This window comes from Poecilia reticulata, chromosome 2, assembly GCF_904066995.2.
Source record: "Poecilia reticulata chromosome 2, P_reticulata-male-v2, whole genome shotgun sequence".
In the NCBI taxonomy this organism is placed as follows: Eukaryota; Metazoa; Chordata; class Actinopteri; order Cyprinodontiformes; family Poeciliidae; genus Poecilia; species Poecilia reticulata.
In genome coordinates this window covers 27,185,000-27,203,972 of record NC_088831.1, presented here as the reverse complement: position 1 = coordinate 27,203,972, position 18,973 = coordinate 27,185,000, and the positions used below count along the sequence as shown (strand labels likewise).

The 18,973-nt window shown below is 38.6% G+C and overlaps 1 protein-coding gene across 2 annotated transcripts; it reads right to left on the bottom strand.

Moving 5' to 3' along the window:
- Window positions 1-6,973: 6,973 nt before the first annotated feature.
- Window positions 6,974-18,890, bottom strand: cbsb (cystathionine beta-synthase b). 2 transcript variants are annotated; one of them, XM_008401672.3, is made up of 15 exons: window positions 17,686-18,890; window positions 16,201-16,536; window positions 15,717-15,823; window positions 12,879-13,013; window positions 12,719-12,798; window positions 12,424-12,628; window positions 10,738-10,829; window positions 10,425-10,541; window positions 10,259-10,343; window positions 10,066-10,171; window positions 9,258-9,329; window positions 9,046-9,180; window positions 8,751-8,859; window positions 8,588-8,672; window positions 6,974-7,821 (listed from the first exon to the last, which is right to left on the bottom strand). In XM_008401672.3, the coding sequence occupies exons 2-15, from the start codon at window positions 16,527-16,529 to the stop codon at window positions 7,715-7,717; spliced, it is 1,764 nt and encodes a 587-aa protein (XP_008399894.2). In that variant the 5' UTR covers window positions 16,530-16,536; window positions 17,686-18,890; the 3' UTR covers window positions 6,974-7,714. The 2 variants fall into 2 exon arrangements, with proteins under 2 accessions (XP_008399894.2, XP_017163493.2); XM_017308004.2 differs by having other exon boundaries at window positions 17,690-18,890.
- Between the last annotated feature and the right edge of the window lie 83 nt (window positions 18,891-18,973).

Below are 18,973 nucleotides of genomic sequence, written 5' to 3'. Positions count from 1 at the left end.
TGATTATTACACGAAACAGTGCAGAGGTCAGTCTGAATAAGGGTAGAGGTTGGCCGACATGGAAACAGGAAGTCAGAGTACGAGTATGGAAAACGCTGACACGTCAGAACGATGGAAAAACTGAATGTGACGTTTCTCAGGAAATAATAAATATGCTAAGAAGAGGCGGTTTAGCACTTTTAAATTGCTACAACATGAGAAGGTTCAGTTAAATTCAGTTTATTTAAGTAGCACCAACTGACAACAAATGCCATCTGGAGACACTTTTCAAATGCTCACAGCAATCACTCGTACTGGTCACGCATGTGGCAGCAGTCGACAGGAAAAACTTCAAAATCAACTGAGGGGGTTGAGAAGACGGAGCAGAATTTACAAAAAAAGACTGAAGAACTGATGTAGGAGTATTTTCAATGTCTTTAAAAGTTATCAGTAAGACGGGCAAAATGTTTAGTGGAGAGAAAAACAACCAACAGAATATTTAAAGTTAAAATTTCAATTGCATCAAGTAAGGCAAATTGGAGAGTGGTAGAAGAAGAAAGAGAGGAAAAGTGATCAGCTTGTCCTCTGGAAGCCAAAGCCTTTAGCAGCACAGCTACCGAGACGACTCAAGCTAAACAGCAAGGAGAAACAAAGACGACTCTTCTCTCTGCATTGTACAAATACCTGTCTAAGGTTTCTGCAACATGGTGGTAAATATACACACACATAAGGACATTATTCCTCTCTGTGTAGATTGAAATCTAGAAAATGAAAGAGATCTCTTGTCCTCGTGCTGGTGGACTGGTCTGTTTCTCCACCAGGTGATTTTTCTGTAATTCTTGGTACCAAACCCAGATATGTGTCTTCGGTAATGGAGGATAAATCTTTAAAAAAAATTGACATAAAGTAAATGGATGCAACAACAGAGGCTTAAAGCGTAATAAAGCAGCCAGTTAGCGGAAGAACGAACCAGTTCATCTGCTGACGAAAACTACATGCAGCAACAAAGGCAGCGAGGAGCTGAGGGAGTTCATGACAAAGGGAAATCAACTGGGTTTCGGCTGAACCAGATGCTGGTGGTGACAAACGCAAACAGCAGGACCATAAATAAGGGATTGTGCTGCCAAAACAAAACGGGAAATGACAGAACATAAAACGAGAGCAAGAAGAAAGAGAAACCCAGAGAAACGAACTCCAAGCTGGAGCTTCGGACCCGTTCACACAACAAGCCTCAGACCACAACAAAAGCAAGCAGCTTTTGGCACATGAAGTTAGGAGTTTATAGAAGGAGGACTAACTACGACCAAATCAAAAGTGAAGCATGAAACCTAATTAAAACGTGTTTAGAGCATGCTCAGTTTTAAAGGCGACAAACTCTGCTTTTCTTGATGGTAATTGTTCAGAAACTGAATGAGAAGTGGACTTTTCCCTTTGTGGTGCAATGAGACTTCGTCCTACGAGCAACTATGTTCTTACAATTTACTGCAAAAGTATCTGCAGTCTTTAAACCTTTTCACATTTTGTCATGTTACAACACAACCTTCTATGTATTGTTGGCAATTTATGTGACAGACCAACACAGAATGGTGCAATTTTGTAAAAAGAAATTAAAATGATATAAAATTTTAGCAACCACCCGGAGCTGTGGACTTCTGTAGCACCTCCATAGTTACTCTGGGCCTTTGGGCTGTTTCTCTGGGTAATATGTTGGTAGATCTGTCTGCTATATGTTGTTATATTTACAGCTGTGCAGTAATCTTTCCATTTCCCGATGACGCTTTAAACACTGTGAGACGCTCCAAGCTTGGAATATTGTTTTATTCCCAGTCTTCTCCCTGGAACTTTGGTCTCCCAGAAAAAGAGCGTCAGTGATTTCCGTTTGTTCGATTCTGATCCCGAACAAACCTCCGAGGCATTCACAAATTTACGCCGGGAATTAAATTACACACGAGCGGAAACTGTTACTAACTGGATAAAAAGTACATTAATTAAATGCTTCTAGTCATATTAACCACTCAAAAGTGCTTTAATGAACAAACGCATTCACTTCAATTATAGTTCATCTGAATGTGGCCACGTCGTCCATCACTGGAATGCAAACGCCTGTGAACATAAATGACCGACAGAAGGTTTTAATTGTCAGAGTGAAAGGAGTGAAAAACAAATGCAGATTTTCATCAGTCTTCCTAATTTGGAAGTTTGTGTGATAAACATTGACGATTCTGGCTGTAAAAAGGAGGAATAGGTAGAAATACCTTTGCCACTCACTGTAAACGTGGCAATTTTCAAAGCACCATAAGCAACAACAAAAAAAAGTTTCACACACGATTTGTAAAGTATGCTTTTTAGCTACGACTAATTAAAACATCTCCACCTCCGCCTTTGCTTCTGATGTGACCTACGCTCCCTGGAAACGTTCTGCTCACCGCTTGAAGTTCGCAATGGCTGATCGGTGTACTCCGAGGTTGGAGCCTGAGGTGAATAATTAACCTCTAATTCTGCTGCTATCCTCTGCAGGCGAAAGCTGCTTGGATAAAATGACCTTTGCGTGCGTCATTCTGAATTTCCACACCTTGTGGTTGCCGGCAAAACTCTCCCGCTCTCACAGCGTCAGTGTGGAGTGTTTGAGAGGAAATGTCGATTCAGACAAATTTGTTTGATTTTCTTCTTTAGGCAGATCTGAGATCCGAGCTGGACTTCCAGACTCAGCCTCCAGTCAGACTGGAGGCGATCATGGTCAAGATAAGAAAATATAAACAACGAGAATGTTCGAGCTATTTTACTATCAAAAGGAAATTACATCATTTCAGTAAACGGATAAAAAGGATTGTTATTATGAACCATTATCGAAGTATGTTTCAGTAGGCAGACTAAACTTTCTGATCTGTCTGTAATGTAAAGGAGCAGAAGAAAGTTAAGAATCTAACTGGGAGTTTTCTGCATGCAGCTCCTATTTTATGCAGTGTGTTTATGTAGGCTTTACACAGAAATGTTAAGTCTTCCTTTTTTTAGGCTCACTAAACTACGTCTCTGTAAAACGTTTTCAGTCATCCTTCATTGTAACTCATCTTTACTTTCAACTCTAAAGCTTCAAAGCTTTTATTTCTGATAGAGACCATTAGCTTGGCTTTGGTTGCTACAGGCTTGGACAGAGAACTGGACACATTTTTTACTCCCATTACATTTGTGTTGTTTTACTGAATTTCTTCCCATAGAAAGTACCCCTGACTCAGTGCTTATTTGTTTATCTGTGCTTTCTTCCTGTCCTCTCAGCCTCCAGTCAGTCATGAGAAATGGCTGATCATTTTGTCTCGGGCTCTGATGGAGGCGACCTTTTATTAAAATGCAGTTGTTCCTCTCCACTCCCCTCACGTGTTTGCTCGACATGAGGAAATTCTGCAAAGTCAACATCCAAATGCAATAAAATGTCTCCGTTTATTACAGTTTTTATTAATTGAGATTTTATGATTAGTTGAATCTGACTGGGATGTATTAAAACTGGATTGTAATGTAAGATTTTATATTTCTTCTGCTTTTGTTCTGTCACACTTAAATGTTGTCAGCATTAATTGAATTGTGTTGTTGATAACTGGAGAAAATACAAATGGGGTTTGGCAAAAGATTGAATAATGGTGATTTTTTTTTTTTTTGTAACACCAGAACTTAAAAATGAAATAAAAACAGTTTAAAAAGTACCTGTCTGGTAAAACAAATAAGAAACAGAGTTATTAACATTTCTATGGCTTTGGGAATCCAGAGAAGCACCATGATGACCACAAACGAAGAAAACGAGGAACAACGGTAAACCTTCCCAGGAGTGGAAAATCCCAGAATGCATCACCAGAAGGTCACAAAAAACTCAAACTACAGCAAGTTAAGGTCAAAGTTCATGGGCAAAAATCGCATGGAAGAATCACAAGACCTAAACTGCTGTAGTTTCAAAACAACACAGAGACTAAATCCTGAATTGACCCAACAAAGTTTTGGATAATTCCCAAAACATTTGGCAAAAATATTCCGTGGACTGAAAAGACAAAAAGTTATACTTTTTAGAAGGTGTTCATACCATTTACATCTGGAAAGCTAAAACTTACACAGCATTTCTAAAATAAAATAATCAAACACGGTGGTGGTGGTATGATACTCTGCGGCCGTTTTGCTGCTTTATTAACTGGAATTTACTTTAGTTGATAGAATCATGAATCTGCTCTCAACCACAATATTCTTAAGACGAGTAAAGTAGTTTAACAGCTCATCAAGGCGATGCCTCTGTAATGCAGATCTTCTCAACAACTCGGCTTTCTTGGTTTTGTTCATCGTCATGAACATTGGAGGAGATGACCAAACGAGATCAGCATCCTCCCAGGACAAGACCCAGATGTCCTGTGAGGTAAAGGGGACAGGAGAGGACATCCAAGGACAGCTGGGGACAGCGTGACGTGACATCAACAGTTCCTCCGTGTGACGCGTTTGGACTGTGACTAGTTTGGCCCCAGTGGAGAGGCTCTGGAAAATAATGGAGTCGATGGTTGCAGTTTCTATCGGCTCCAAGTGAAGTCAGCGTTCTGTGACACTGGAGCTGTTATTTGACACGATTCCTCATCAGGAAATGATGTGTGATGACAAGCAGATCACTGGAAATGATTCACAGGCTGTCAGAGGCGGGAGGGATGATGCTCTAATTTCACAGGTTCAGTAGCTGTTAGCGATCAGTAGCTGTTAGGGGTCAGTAGCTGTTAGCGATCAGTAGCTGTTAGTGGTCAGTAGCTGCTAGCAGTCAGTAGCTGTTAGCGATCAGTAGCTGTTAGCGATCAGTAGCTGTTAGGGGTCAGTAGCTGTTAGCAATCAGTAGCTGTTAGTGGTCAGTAGCTGTTAACGGTCAGTAGCTATTAACGATCAGTAGCTATTGGCGATCAGTAGCTGTTAGGGGTCAGTAGCTGTTAGCGATCAGTAGCTGTTAGGGGTCAGTAGCTGTTAGCGATCAGTAGCTGTTAGGGGTCAGTAGCTGCTAGCAGTCAGTAGCTGTTAGCGATCAGTAGCTGTTAGCGGTCAGTAGCTGTTAGCGATCAGTAGCTGTTAGCGGTCAGTAGTACTGCTTGAGGATTTTTAGGGTGTTACGGAGCAGAAAGCTGACTTTGTTGTTTCTCTCTACATCCAGTGGGTGGTGCAGGTTGCTACAATCGATAGTAGCCACACAGGCACACCCGCTAGAAGGAAGCAAATGCACCCAGTACAACACTTTCATTCTATTGGCAGAGAGGTTGCCAGGAGACTGTGCCAAAAGGCATTTCAAAAGCGAGCAGAGAGTCCGAGCAGAGACAAAGTCTGAGCACGAGGAGAAGTTTTGAGGAAAGACATGAAATCCTGGTTTCAGACTGAAAATGTGTGCTCTTGGATTATAGCAGGAAAATTCCCCCATCCTTTTGGTCATAAGTGGCTTTAACCGTTGTTTGCCTGGTCTGTTTCTACAGACCCATTCGATAACATAACACTGAAAAGTCGATTTGCTTCAGTAACTATCACCAAGTGAAACACATCATATACACGCAACTTTAGTTCTATTAATCATGATGATTTTCCACTTACAGTTCACAAAAAATGACATTTAAAATTAGTATATTACATCAGATCAATAAAAAAAACTTTTTAAAAACAGAATGAATAAGTTTAAGATCTGTTTAAAGGTTGTTGTTTTCAAAAGGTACACATGAGACTCATCAGGTAATTTACTGAATATGACTGTAATAGTTAAATCATGAACACTAACCCTGACTTAGTGAGGCTTTCTGTCACTGATGCATTTATGGAGCAATCTTGGGAGGCCGGCCTCTTCCAGGAAGGTTTATCACTGAGCACCAAAGCTTTAGGAACCGTTTTGTAACATTTTGCAGAACAACGGCTGCCAGTGACTTTGCTTTTCTTCTGGCCTTAAGGACAAAAGCAAAGATTTAAAGATTATTTTGTCCACTTCATGTTGCCAGACTTTTACTTCTTCTTCACAACAATGTATTTACTGTGTTTTTTTCCTTTAGTCATTACTGTGGGTTCTGTTGGTTACTTAAAAGCAAACCTCTATTTGCTGTTTATGTTCACAAACAGGTCGGTATTAGCAGTGTAGCTCAGCTATCTGCTGCAGGAAGTTAGGAAATGAGCAATTTCTTTAAAAAGAGAAACCTTTCTTCTGAACTATCATTGGATGGGAATGGATAGAAAAGGTCAAGGCAAGCAGTTGTTTTTTTCCCTCCAAATGTACTTTAAAAAAACAAAGTTATTATGCTCAAAGACCCACGAAGAAAAACTGTCTTCTTCTTTAATGTCTGATTGTCAGGAACAAAGTTGATTCAGGAATCGTGTGGTTTAGTCATGCAAAAAAAAAAAGGATAAAAGAAAAATAACAAAACAAAGAGATGATTGAATACAGAACAATAAGACAACAACTACACCAAATAAAATCTAATCAATTAATAAGACTTGGGCATGATGAATTTTAAATGGATTATAGTGAGGCCTGGCATGTTTCTCTCCCTAGGGTCTCTTCAAAGCTTTTCACAGTTGAAAGATGAAATGAGATTATTTAAACTCAATGTTTTGAGCCACTTTTCTCCCCCAGAGTCACATTGAATCACAGAAAGGCTTTCAGCAGTAATTTGACGAAAATGGAAAACAACTGCTGATTGAATTCATCACAGAAATGACTGAAGTTCGGGGCTCGGTTCACACAAGGATATGTTTTTAAAACGTCACGCAGGTTTGTCCGTGCTGCTGTCCGTCTCTCTGTTTCGTGACGATGATGCCCTCTTGTGGTTTAATGAGACACTCCATCCTGTTTCGGGATTCGTGAATGTATGATCAATTTTAAAAAAATCTGATCTTTAACCCACAGTGTGCTGTTCACTTGACAAAGTTTGCCTCCAACATACATAACCTGTTGGTTAAAATAACTAAAAGCAACACATCGTGTCATGTTCCAAAGAAATTCAAATGAGAAACAAACTCAGTCTGAAACATTACTCATGTTTATTTTTTTTTTTTACTATATTTAATTCAGCTGAAAAATAACATAAATTCAAACAGAAAGTAGCTTAAATGTGCAACAAAATACTTCACACTCAAACACTTCCGTAATTCTCTTGGCTAAAGTTTTACCACCAGATGGCGACATTGAATCTATCAAGAAAAAAAAAAAAACTTAAACATTTTACCTGGCAAATAGAGTAAAAACAAATACAGCAACAAAACTGGAAGGAGGGGCACAATATCTATTTAAACACACGAAACATTGTTCATTAGTTATGAAAAAAGTTGAAGAGTGTCTATTTTATCATTAATGTTTTACATATTACAAGATTCAAATCCCATAACTGATCCTGACAGAGATCACATCAACTCTTTTGCTCATGTAAATACTTTAAATAATCTGTGTATACCTAAACTATATAAAACAAATCACACTAGAAATATTAATCTGCAATTTTTCCACAAACTTTTCATAAAAGTAACATAAAACTGAAGTGTATAAAGTTTGCCTATCAATCATATTCTAATCATTGAATGTTTTTAAGGTATTTACATCTACTGCAATGTGGACAAACAAAACAAAGTGACTAAATGAAGCATAATTCCTCACAATATTTTCATTTTATTGAGCTGGCTTTTTCTTTTTAAACAACCTAATTAAGGAGGTAAAAACCTCCAAACAACTCGCTGCTTGACTGCGTGACGGCGAACAGGAGGATTATGGGTGATCCTGTCCCTCATGTGTGGCGATGAAGTTCAGGAGGTCGATCGCCGTCGCAATGCCAAACCCGTTCTGCCTCGGACAAACTGAACCCGCCGCATCGTCTGGACAGAAACAGAAACATCTCACTGGTGACACTGGTTTAAACACAAAGAAATCCTTGTGAAACTGGAAAAAGAGTAAAAAGGTATCCGATTTTCTTTTTATGAAAGCAAAATTCCGCCCTAAAATCTCTGTCGGTGAAACATTAAAATGTGATTTGCAGGTAGACCAAAGATTATACATACACCTGGCAGTTTTAGATTTAAAAAGTACAAATTATTAACATTCAACCAAAGACTTTGTTTCTGACAGGAAATGAAGGAAGCTACAATCAAAAGACTTTACAGTAAACAACATAAAAGGAGAATTAATTGAAAAAACAAAACTGTTTTTTTTTTTTATATCAAGTGAAAAATTCTTGATACCTTCCCAATAATTGCCTCTCTGAAATTCAAGCTTGGATTCTGTTTCACTTCAGTCAAATGGAAACGTGAGTCAAATTATAGTGTTACTTTCAACTTAATGCTTTTACTGACCTTAAGCAAATTATATTTTACTTTAAAATCTATTTTAAACAGATTAAAATGAGAACAGATGATTAAATAATCAAAAATATGCATCTATTCCAAAGCATTTCCACTTAGGCAATAATGATTTTAAACACCCAAAAAGCAAATTTTGGATTAATTTCTTTTCGCAAAGTTGCAAAGGTTCAGCATTTGCAGAATTATGTAGAAAACATACCGTAGTCGTACCAGTAAGTCGACACAAAGTAGTGAATTAACTAAACATGCTTGTTTGTTTCAAAACAACAAAAAATATTCTTACTCTGGGTCTGATCATCCACCACCAGGGCAAAGTTTTGGGTTTTGAGGATGCAGGATAACTTCCCCAGGTTGTCCGTCAGGCGCACCTAAAAGCAAACATGTTGTAATAAACATGTTAGCCGTCCATGTTGTAGAGGATTCAGTGTCTCCACCACCAGACTGACCTGTCTGAAGTCCTGGGAGAGCACCATGCTGACTGGATCTGATAGTTTGACTTTTCCATCCTGCACACCGGAAAGAATGGTTCCCAGAGTGGCCATGCCCAGGACCTCACTGCAGAACCACACGAATCAAGAAATATTCAAACAAAATACTGTTTTTTCATTTTTGAAAAGAAGAATCAAGTTTTAGGCAGTTTCATAAAAGACACAACTGTGTGCTGTTAAAAGATGAAACACCCTAAGATTTAATACAATCTGATCAAATGATTCCAGTCAAATAAAACCTAAAGAGCATTACCCAGATTCACTGACGACTGGCGCCTGGTCGAAAGCCTTCTCTTTCAGGACCTTGATGACTTTTTGGCAGGACAGGAATGGAGCGAAGGTGAGCGGAGTGGAGAGGTGTAAACTGTGGACTGTCACGTTCCACCACCTCCAGCGGAAACATGTTAAAACATCCAGCTGTCACATCGTACCCAAACGGGAGAGATGTTGTTTTTTCACTCTTACCAGGGTTTGATCTCATTCGGACTCTCCAGGAAACCTTTCTCACACATCCACTGATCGCACAGGAACTTCGACCTGGAGATTGAATCCTGCAGGTAGTTTTTTTTTTTTTCTCATTGTAATAAACTAAAAGTTTAGTATTTACCAGACAGTAGATTGAACCACATTCGTCATCATGATGCAGTTTATCCCACAAAACGTCTCATCATCTTTTTTTATTCTACTTTACTAATTTGTGCCTTACGATAAATAGTAAATTACCACCTTAACATGCAAAATGTATTTTATTACTATTAGTAGTACACATTTTTGCAATAAGTACAGCCTTGATGAACCAATTAAATATTAAGGTGTGTATTGTCATTTAAAAGAAAAAGGACGATATCATCAGGACTAAACAAACTCATATTTAACTTACACTCTGAACTATTCTCTTACATTGTAAAGTCTTACAAAATGATGACCAAAATGTTGAGCATTTATTCTTATCTCTGAATGGAAACAAAACGTTTAGTGACATCTAGTGGTAAAGATTGCAACCAATAAAGGCTTCCTGGCTCATTCCTGTTTCCCATCTGTGTCAAATACTGTTAAGAGTTTGAAGATTGGAAAAGCTTCAAAGCCAGAATCAAATTTAAACTGTTTAGATATATTCTTGGCACAAAACCACTCTAAAAATAAACGATTAGAACCTTAAAAATACAGATGTGAATTAATATTCACTTTATCTCTGGTCAAACAGACGGTGGGTGGTGATAATGGAAGTCTTATCTCGGAGTTTTGGTCATTATAACGTTGTTTATTCTCTTACATGTAGTTGCGGACCGAGTCTGGCAGGATGACCACGCAGCGCTGTCCCTCCTCCAGCTGCTGAGCCATTTTCACTGCTGCCGCCATCGCTGAGCCAGAACTCCCACCTGGATCGTCAACAAATTTAATGCAAAGCAACACAAAAAGTATTTTAAAAAGCTAACATGCTAAGCTGAGCAGAGGTCCAAACTCACCACAGAGGAGGCCTTCCTCTCTTATTAGTTTGCGTGCCATGTTAAATGTTTCCTTATCGCTCGCTTTGTACCACTGGTGGACAAGCTGGAGGTTTGATGAAGAGAAAAATGAAGTTGTATTTTAGCTGAAAACTAATTAAATTTCCAAATTCACACCGACACTCACGGATCTGTCCAACACCGTGGGGATGAAGTCATATCCAATGCCCTCAACCTCGAAATGAGCACTTTGATGCTCTTCTGAGTGAACCAGCATAGAGCCCTCAGGATCAACACCGATTATCTGCAAACAAATTACAAAGGAAGCACTTACAGACTTGATCATCTATAAATGAGCAGAAAATACATGTATATCATTTAAAATGTGTGTTTCCTGGGGAAAATGTTTTAGTTTTGTTGTTAACTAACATAAAATCAAAGCAGCATTTCTTGGTAAATCATTATTGAGTGGGTTTGTGTGGGTTTAATGTAGCTCTTGCCTTGACATTGGGGCATTTTTCCTTCAGCTTTCGAGCTACGCCTGTGAGCGTACCACCGGTCCCTGCTCCAGCTACAACCATGTCCAGTTTACCTGAAAGGAAAAATCACATTTCTCTCAAAGTAATTATTTATCTTTTTTTAAATTTTTTTATTCATGTTAAAAAATATGCAGGGTTTGGAATTTTTGTTAATGTGATTTATATTTGGTGCTACCGTGTTAGCTTGTTTAAAAGCTAGTCCTTCTTTGCTTCTGTTCTTTTCTCACACTGCATGGAAAATTTTACTGTAGGTCAACATGCTAGTGCTAGGATTGATGCTATTATTATTATTTTAGTTTGTTTTAGCTTTTTAGCTCATTTTAGCTTTCACGTGGGTTTTTCACACTGCATGGAGGATGTTACTGTAGGTCAACATGCTAGCCTTAACCTAGGCTAGCATGTTGCCTAGCATATTGCCTAGACTAACGCTAGCTTGAGTTTTTTTAGCTCATTTTAGCGTATAAATTGCTGGTGGGATTTTTGCATTGACTGTAAGTTTTCACTCTTCTACAGTTTTTATTTGCGTTTTGCAGGCTTTTTCTTTATTCAGCTGCTTCTCTTTCTTTCTGAAAGTCTTACTTTGAATGCTTCTTCAATTTTCACTAAAAATATTCAGCTTACAGCATTCACATGCATTTTCACAGGACATTTTTCTAATTCGATTCGTTATCTATAACAGTGAATTCAACAAATAAATTTCAGTAGAAGAAAATATTCAAGTTCAAGAAATGCATTACGTTTTTAAACATATTAAAACTAGTTTGCTTAAGCTACAACAAACTAGTCATATTTTCTTAATTTATCAAAATGTCATTTATGAGTTTAACCGGAGAAAGACAGATTCAAATTTAATGAAATTAATCATAAAATTTATGGACATAGTTTCTAAACATAGAAACATTGATTTTTAAAACTAGCAATATAAAGATGCAAAACTGTTTAGTCTGTTAGGTACTTTTTTCAATTCTGCTAAAAAGAACAGGCTAAAACGGGCTGCACAGTGGCGCAGTTGGTAGAGCTGTTGCCTTGCAGCAAGAAGGCTCTGGGTTCGATTCCCGGCAGGGGCTTTCTGCATGGAGTTTGCATGCTCTCCCTGTACATGTGTGGGTTTTCTCCAGGTACTCCGGCTTCCTCCCACAGGTTTCCTCCAAAAGCATGACTGTCAGGCCTCTCCAAATTGCCCTTAGGTGTGAGTGTGTGTGTGCATGGTTGTTTGTCCTGTGTGTCTCTGTGTTGCCCTGCGACCTGTCCAGGGTGTACCCTGCCTCTCGCCCAGAACGTTAGCTGGAGATAGGCACCAGCACCTCCCGACCCCACCAAGGGACAAGAAAATGGATGGTTGAACAGGCTAAAATCTTAGTTAGAAAAAGTGAAAAGCTGGTAGAAACATGCCCTATAAATAGTGCATACGTAAATAATAATAGTAGGTTTGACTGCTTTCTGATAAGATCCCACATGAACCCTGAACATGTAACTTTGTAAGACCTAAAAAGATCATTTCAGTTATGTGTCTGCTGCATTTATTCTGAAATTGACTGAGCAATTAAAGTCATTAAACGTTCCATAATGTTAGGAGAGTAAATGAAACACTGACATGTGCACAGTAGTTCACTATAAACATATTTCATACTAAAAGGAAAAACAAACCTTCACACTGCTCCAGTATTTCCTCAGCTGTTGTGTCGTAGTGAGCCAGGGGGTTGCTGGCACTACGGTACTGGTCCAGGACGTGCGAGTTGGGAATCTCGCTCTTTATTCTCCAAGCTGTCCGAATGTGAGACTCTGGCGAGTCAAAAGCTGCAGATGAAGGAGTGCGAACAATTTCTGCCCCGAGAGCCTTCAGCACATCTACCTACAACACAGGGGAACATCAGCTGCCTGCGCTGAGCGACAGTCTGATAAAAAAATAAAAAATAACTTAATGCAGGAAGCAGCACTTTACTTTCTCCATACTCATCTTCTCGGGCATCGCGATGATGCAGCGGTAGCCTTTCACAGCCGCTATGAGAGCGAGTCCGATTCCTAGAAGTAGACAAAACTGGTGCTTTACAGGGGCCGTCAAGCAATACAATCCCAGTTAGGTGGAGGACTTGTTGAAGCACCTGTGTTACCGGAGGTGGGCTCAATGATTGTGTCCCCCGGTTTGAGGATCCCGGCTTCCTCCGCGTCCTCCACCATCCGCATTGTGATTCTGTCTTTAATGCTGCCTCCTGCGTTGAAATACTCACATTTGGCAACTAAACCAGGAGACATAAAAATGAAATAATAATGAGAAACATTTTGTGTCATTTTCACTTCTTTTTTTAAAATCCAAAATATTAAAAAAGTAGGAATGTGACGTTTTTATATATATATTTTGTTAGGAGGCATTGAAATAAAGCTGTACGAACAGTAAAGAGAAGGGGTAAGATAAAACAATGGATTTTGATTAATCCTTTAATAAGAAACAGATTAAAAATTTAAATTTGTGATGCGGTTCTTTAATGTGTATTTTGGGTTTTATGCGTTTTGTGTTTTTAATGCATATTACTTCCATTACCTGTCTTTTTTCTGTAATGACATTTAAATAACTCTGTAATAAGTTGTTATGCAAATAAACTGTCTTGCCTTATTGACCCAAATAAATCCCACTTGGTAAAGTTGCTAAGATATTTACTTTTTTTCCACCAAATATTGATTTCTGAACTCTTCCTGAGTTAAAACATGAGTGTTGTTGTATCTAAATGAATATTAACTTGTTTTCTTTGCATTATTTGAGGTCTGAAAGCCAGTAGTTCATAGAATAAAAGAACAATCTCCATTTTACTCAAACATGTACTTATAAAAAGTAAAATCAGAGAAACTGATAATTTCAAGTGGTCTCTTAATTTTTTCCAGAGCTGCACGTTTACTTTTGTTTTTAGCTAAACATTTAATTATGTCTCTTTTGGTTTCCTCCCCGAGGCTCCAGGCATCAGAGCAGAGAGAGCTAATTAAAAAACAGCTTAATCTTCAAATCTAAATTTTTCACTTGAGGTTTGGTTGTGGCATCAACAAGGGCCAACAGATAACCAGGCAGGACATCTCCGTTGGGTAAATATCACGCTCCCTCAAGCTGCTGCATGTACCAGCCAACTGCAGTCTTCCTGAAAAGCACAAATTCGGGGTCAGACGCAGCAAAGCATCCAGTGCATGTGTATGTAATTATAATTGGGTCTGCAGCCCTTCAGTTCAGTCAACGAAGCATTGTAAAGGGACGGAAAGCAGATAATGCCTATATTGTTCTGCTCATTTTCTGGTGGTCTTCTTTTGGAGGAGGGTTTTTATTCTGGGTTACATATTGCCGGGGCTCTCAGCTCACATGACTGCATTCGAGCTGCAGAGGGACTCTATAGTGCGAGTCTGAAAACGACAACTTTTGTTAATATGCAAACAAACCCCAACACTGCGAGAATCTACTTGAATCTCAAGAGCTTTTGAGTGAAGCCCGAGAAGCTGAGGCCTCAGATAAATTAACTCTTGGCAGATATAATTTGGAAATGCATCACAGTTAATATAACCCAACAATGTCTTTACGATTAGTATGCGACAGATGAGATGAGCTCTGATTCAATCTTCATACAGAAATATGCAACTTCATGTCTAACAGTTCTCTCTCACCCGTCTTGTGTTGTTTCATGAACTTAATTAAAAATATGAGCAGCTGGTTGTAAGGCAAGGAAATTTATTTTTAATTGGTCTCAAAGGCAGCAAGCAAGTATTCTTAACATGAAGCTCTTTTACATGTTTCTTGCACCACATATCTCACACAGATGGGATTAAGGCAGCTTGAAATGGAAGAAAAAGCTACATGGTTTTACCTTTTTTTGTGTTTAAATTGTGCCATCCATCTGTATTTGATTCTTTGTAGATCCACTTCTCATTGCAACAACAGCTTTAAGTCTTTTGGGACGTGTCATTCTCATCTCTGAGGCCAAAAGGTTTGGTGCAGCGCATCTCCATCCACGTGTTTCTGAGCTAAACATGTCTTAGTGATCCCACCTGAGCCGTGGATTTCTGCAGCTGCTCCAGACTTACCGCGGGCCTCTTTAGTGGTCTTCAACATGCTGCTTGATCACTTATCAAACCTCAGTCCGTATACATAGTTGTTATAAAGAGATTTGGATTGGAATGCACACCAAATCTTTTAGGTTTTTATTCACTAAAAACTGAAAAAACTCGCAACGTTTATTTTCCTTTTCACACTTTTAAGGTATTGTGTGTTGGTTTTAGACAATAAAATCCTCAGTGAAGATTTTTGTTTGTAAAGTTCAAGGGGGTTGAAAACTTTTGCAAGGTGATATAAAATATTCTCTTTTTCAGCAAATTGTGAAGCAGCAGAGGAGATTCTGCACCAGGCATCCTGAATGTTTTCAGGTTTCACGTTGCGTTTTGTTTTTATGGGTGTGTTTTTCTCCGTTGGCCCAAGAAACAAAGAGCCTTTTATTTTCACCTTTCTCTCCGTTGGACCCGACTGCCTCCTTAAACAAAACCCCATCAGTACCAGCTCCCAGTTTAAGGCCATGATATGTGTGATGCTGGATGTGTAAGAGGTAAGCAGGAAGCTAACAGGATGACTGTGGTGTCACCAACTCCAAAAGCATCTATTCCGCCTTCATGCATTGTTTTAACGTTGGACTGACTCTCTGAAAGGCTCGCAGGTAAAACTCAGCGGTGTTTTTCAAAAGGTTGGTGAAGAAATGTGTCTTTTGCTGTGAAACGGAGCATTTCCCTCTCCGTTATCATCATAAACTTAAATAGAATCTAAAGTATTTAGACTTTGCTGGATTAGTCGTTCTTTAAGTTTCAGGTTGCATGTGGATCCAATGACATCTCTGCCATCCTCCCAATCTTTAGCGGTCCTCAAAACCCGTTCTAGAAGCTGATCTGACTCCTGTGCGGCTGTGTCATGTTGCACTCACACATTTCACACTTTAACCCAAACTCCTTTGGGATTTTGTTCAGGCGGACCAGAGGTGTGTGTCCAATGTGTCCGAGGATGTTGGGGAGGATTCTTGGCGGCTTGATGCTGCAGCAAACAGAAGACAAGTGACTATTAACATTGTCGACAAACAGTTTTCATCACAATGTGCCCTTAATATATTTCATGCATGGATGCTGAGATGTGGACAGACAGGAGTTGCAAGAGTGTAAGAGCCTCACCTAAAACAACAGCTTTCAAATTTAGCAGTAATGTTTTATATCATTGACTTCTTCTTCGTGAAAATATGAACTTATATTATGGATCAAATTAGGACTTCTGCACAGTACACCAGACAAAAAAAGACAAGAATGTGGCTTTATTGTCACACCTTTTTGTTTTACTCCCGACACCTTCAAAAAAGAAAAAAAAAAGTGAATGGTCTTCTCTTTAACAGGTTATTTTTGTTTTGGTGTGACTCTTACCGTGGTGGCTGGCTGTGAGGGGACTCTGACATCGGCGCACCCGGCCTCCAGCTGCATCTGCTGGGTAAATCAGGACGAATCCACTTCATCTGAGCAGTCGTCTCTTCTGCCTTTTCCTCTTTCGCACCGTTTTCTTCACACGTTTGGTGGGATTTGTCCTCATCGTCGATGCAGTCATCTCCTCTGAGTGCAGACGACTTCTGCGCAGCGGGGAAAAATTCCACAGCTCCGTCCACGGGACACTTCTTCTCAACGTACGGCAGGTTTCCTTCGTCTGCGCACGGAGTTTGAGCATCTTTCAAGCATTTGCTTCCAGACACAGAAGGCATGGCTCACCTGCAGCAGAAGGTTGCGTTAAACTTTAAACAGAAAAGCTTTAAAATGCAGCAGACACGCTTGGATGAATTTACAGTCAGATTGTTTTGTGTCTTCAACTAAAATAAGCTCTACTCTGCTCCAACATATGACAAAGAAATGTTCCATATAGATCACAAGGAGAAAAAACACTTGTTTTTAGTACGCCTGATTGGGCTTTACATGCTACAAAAACATCCAAGTATTTTATCTATTGGAAACATTCTTGTGTCATGTTTTAGCAGTGTGCAGCTCCTCTTTATGATTTGTCTGGTTCTGCATTTGTCAGAAGAACAAGACCTTCAGTTCTTGCTCTGCTGACAAATGCATTCTTCAGCATGCCACCGATAGAGGAATGCTTTATTACCAATCAAATAATTTATTTATAAAATACATTTTCCTGATAGCACAAAAATATTCTGCCGTTTCCTCCTGCTTCGGTTTTTTTTTTGTCAGAAATATCTTCAGTGCTCCTAATGAAATTTGACCCCATTTCTTAATGAAAAGTACAAAAAAATATATATTATTCACATACAGTGCTGTTATAAGTTGTTAAAAAAAGGTTATCTATTTTTTTTATGCTTCTGCTTTGTAAAATGGCTAAAAATAAAGTTAATTATTTAAAAATGGCGAATTACGTATTTCATTTCCAGGGTTTGGTTTCTGGAAAATCATTCTCTTTTAAATATGTTCAATTGTAATTGAATGTATTTAATTGCAATGGAATAAGCTCTAATTTGTTTCCAATTGAATTGAAAAGTAGTTTAGGAGAAAAAAAAAACATACTTTAAATTTTATAGCCAAAATTAAAACTCACCTAAAACTCTAACAACCTCATGTTGCAGTCAGCAAATCAGAATTAGTTTTTGCATTTGAAGCTGCACCTTAAATTCATTAAAATAAGCTGCATTAAACACACATATGTACCATTTGAGCTAAAGAAGACAGTGTGAACAGTTTGTCCAGGTTTTGAAGCAGGTAGTTTCTCTCTATGTCAACCTTACAGGTTTTAAACATCTAATTAAACGGAGAGAATAAAATTCGACCAAATTGCACAAGTTTTAGATAAAGTCTCAGTAAATTCTGCTGCATCATTTGTTTTCCAGTGAAGCAGTGAAAGAGGATACTCACTCACAGGAGGCTGGGCGCCACTGACACACTTCCAAAGGCTGCTCCACACAAAAGAGGCTCCTTCCCAGACCCAGTGTGTGTGGGGGGGGTTGGGGGCTCTATGCAGGGGACCAAACCACTGACATGCACTGATGGGGGGAATGCAAGTCTTCTGCATTTCAACACATTACACTCTCCACTAAAGAGGGATATTTTAATGAATAGTGTTGCATTGTGCAGGATGATTTCGCTCAAAGGGAGAAACTGAAGTAAAAATCTCTTGGCTGTTTAGATTCGGGGGGCTCCGGACTCCTTGTTCCCCCCTGCAGCATTCCCACCTATGTGGCACCGTAAAGCAAAACTTTGCAAACAAATTGTTCTGATTCAGAGGATTTTGAATCTTCTTGAGTTTATGTCTCGTTTTGGATCAATTTACAGCTTATAAAATTAAGTATTTGGTTTGCCACTCACAAATAATCTCAGATTTGGAAAATACATTCCTAATACTTAAGTCCTTGTTTTAGTTTTTGTTCAATTTTTTTTTTCTTCTGTAAATTCCAGAAGTATTTTGTTTCAGGTTTACTTATCTTAAAACATTTAATAAAATGTATGAAGTTCTTACTTTTAATGCATCTTTTTTCCCCAACGAAGGTTCATGTTTGCCAAGTTTAACGTCATTAACTTGAGAATATTGTGTATTTTGGACTGAATTGTAATTTTCACCCTCAAATCTTCTGCAGCATGTATCGATTTGATATTTATTCCTGAGAGAAACACATTTTTAAATTAATTTAAAAATTTCATGCTTTTTGTTCAAAAAATGTATGGGCTATAAATCAGTACATTTCTATTTACAAAGATATAACCACTTACTTTCATTACAAAACTGGCATTTAAATGATGATTAAAGTTCATGCTGGCATTCATAAAAACCACAAAACATAAATAAATTAATGCTATTTTAACATTAGGGTGAAATTTCAGCCCATCCGTAAATATTACTGGTTAAAAGTTAAAATTTTGATTCAATTAGATCAAAATTATGAAAGTACTGCAAGAATTGAGCAGAACTTTTAATCAAATAACAGATCAGGGCAAGAACAGCAGCTGATGGCCATAAACACAACACACCGGGTGACCTCAGTGTGAATCTGAGGGGCACGAGTTATGATCTGCAAAGAATTAACAGAGTGCTGTATCCAGGAATATTAATGGAAAGCTGAGTGGAAGGAAAAAGTGTAAAAAAGAGGACAAAGTAAAAAAAAAAAAAAAAAGAGCACAGCCAATCAAACGTTCTCAACAAATTATG

What these genes read in the sequence shown, in the direction of transcription:
- cbsb (XM_008401672.3), bottom strand. Translation starts at nt 16,529, where the DNA reads ATGCCTTCTGTGTCTGGAAGCAAATGCTTGAAAGATGCTCAAACTCCG. An exon ending in AAAAATGCCCCAATGTCAAG is followed by an intron (nt 10,542 to 10,737) that starts GCAAGAGCTACA and finishes ATTTGTTTGCAG; the next exon opens with ATAATCGGTGTTGATCCTGA. An exon ending in CCAGTCGTCAGTGAATCTGG is followed by an intron (nt 8,860 to 9,045) that starts GTAATGCTCTTT and finishes GTGGTTCTGCAG; the next exon opens with TGAGGTCCTGGGCATGGCCA.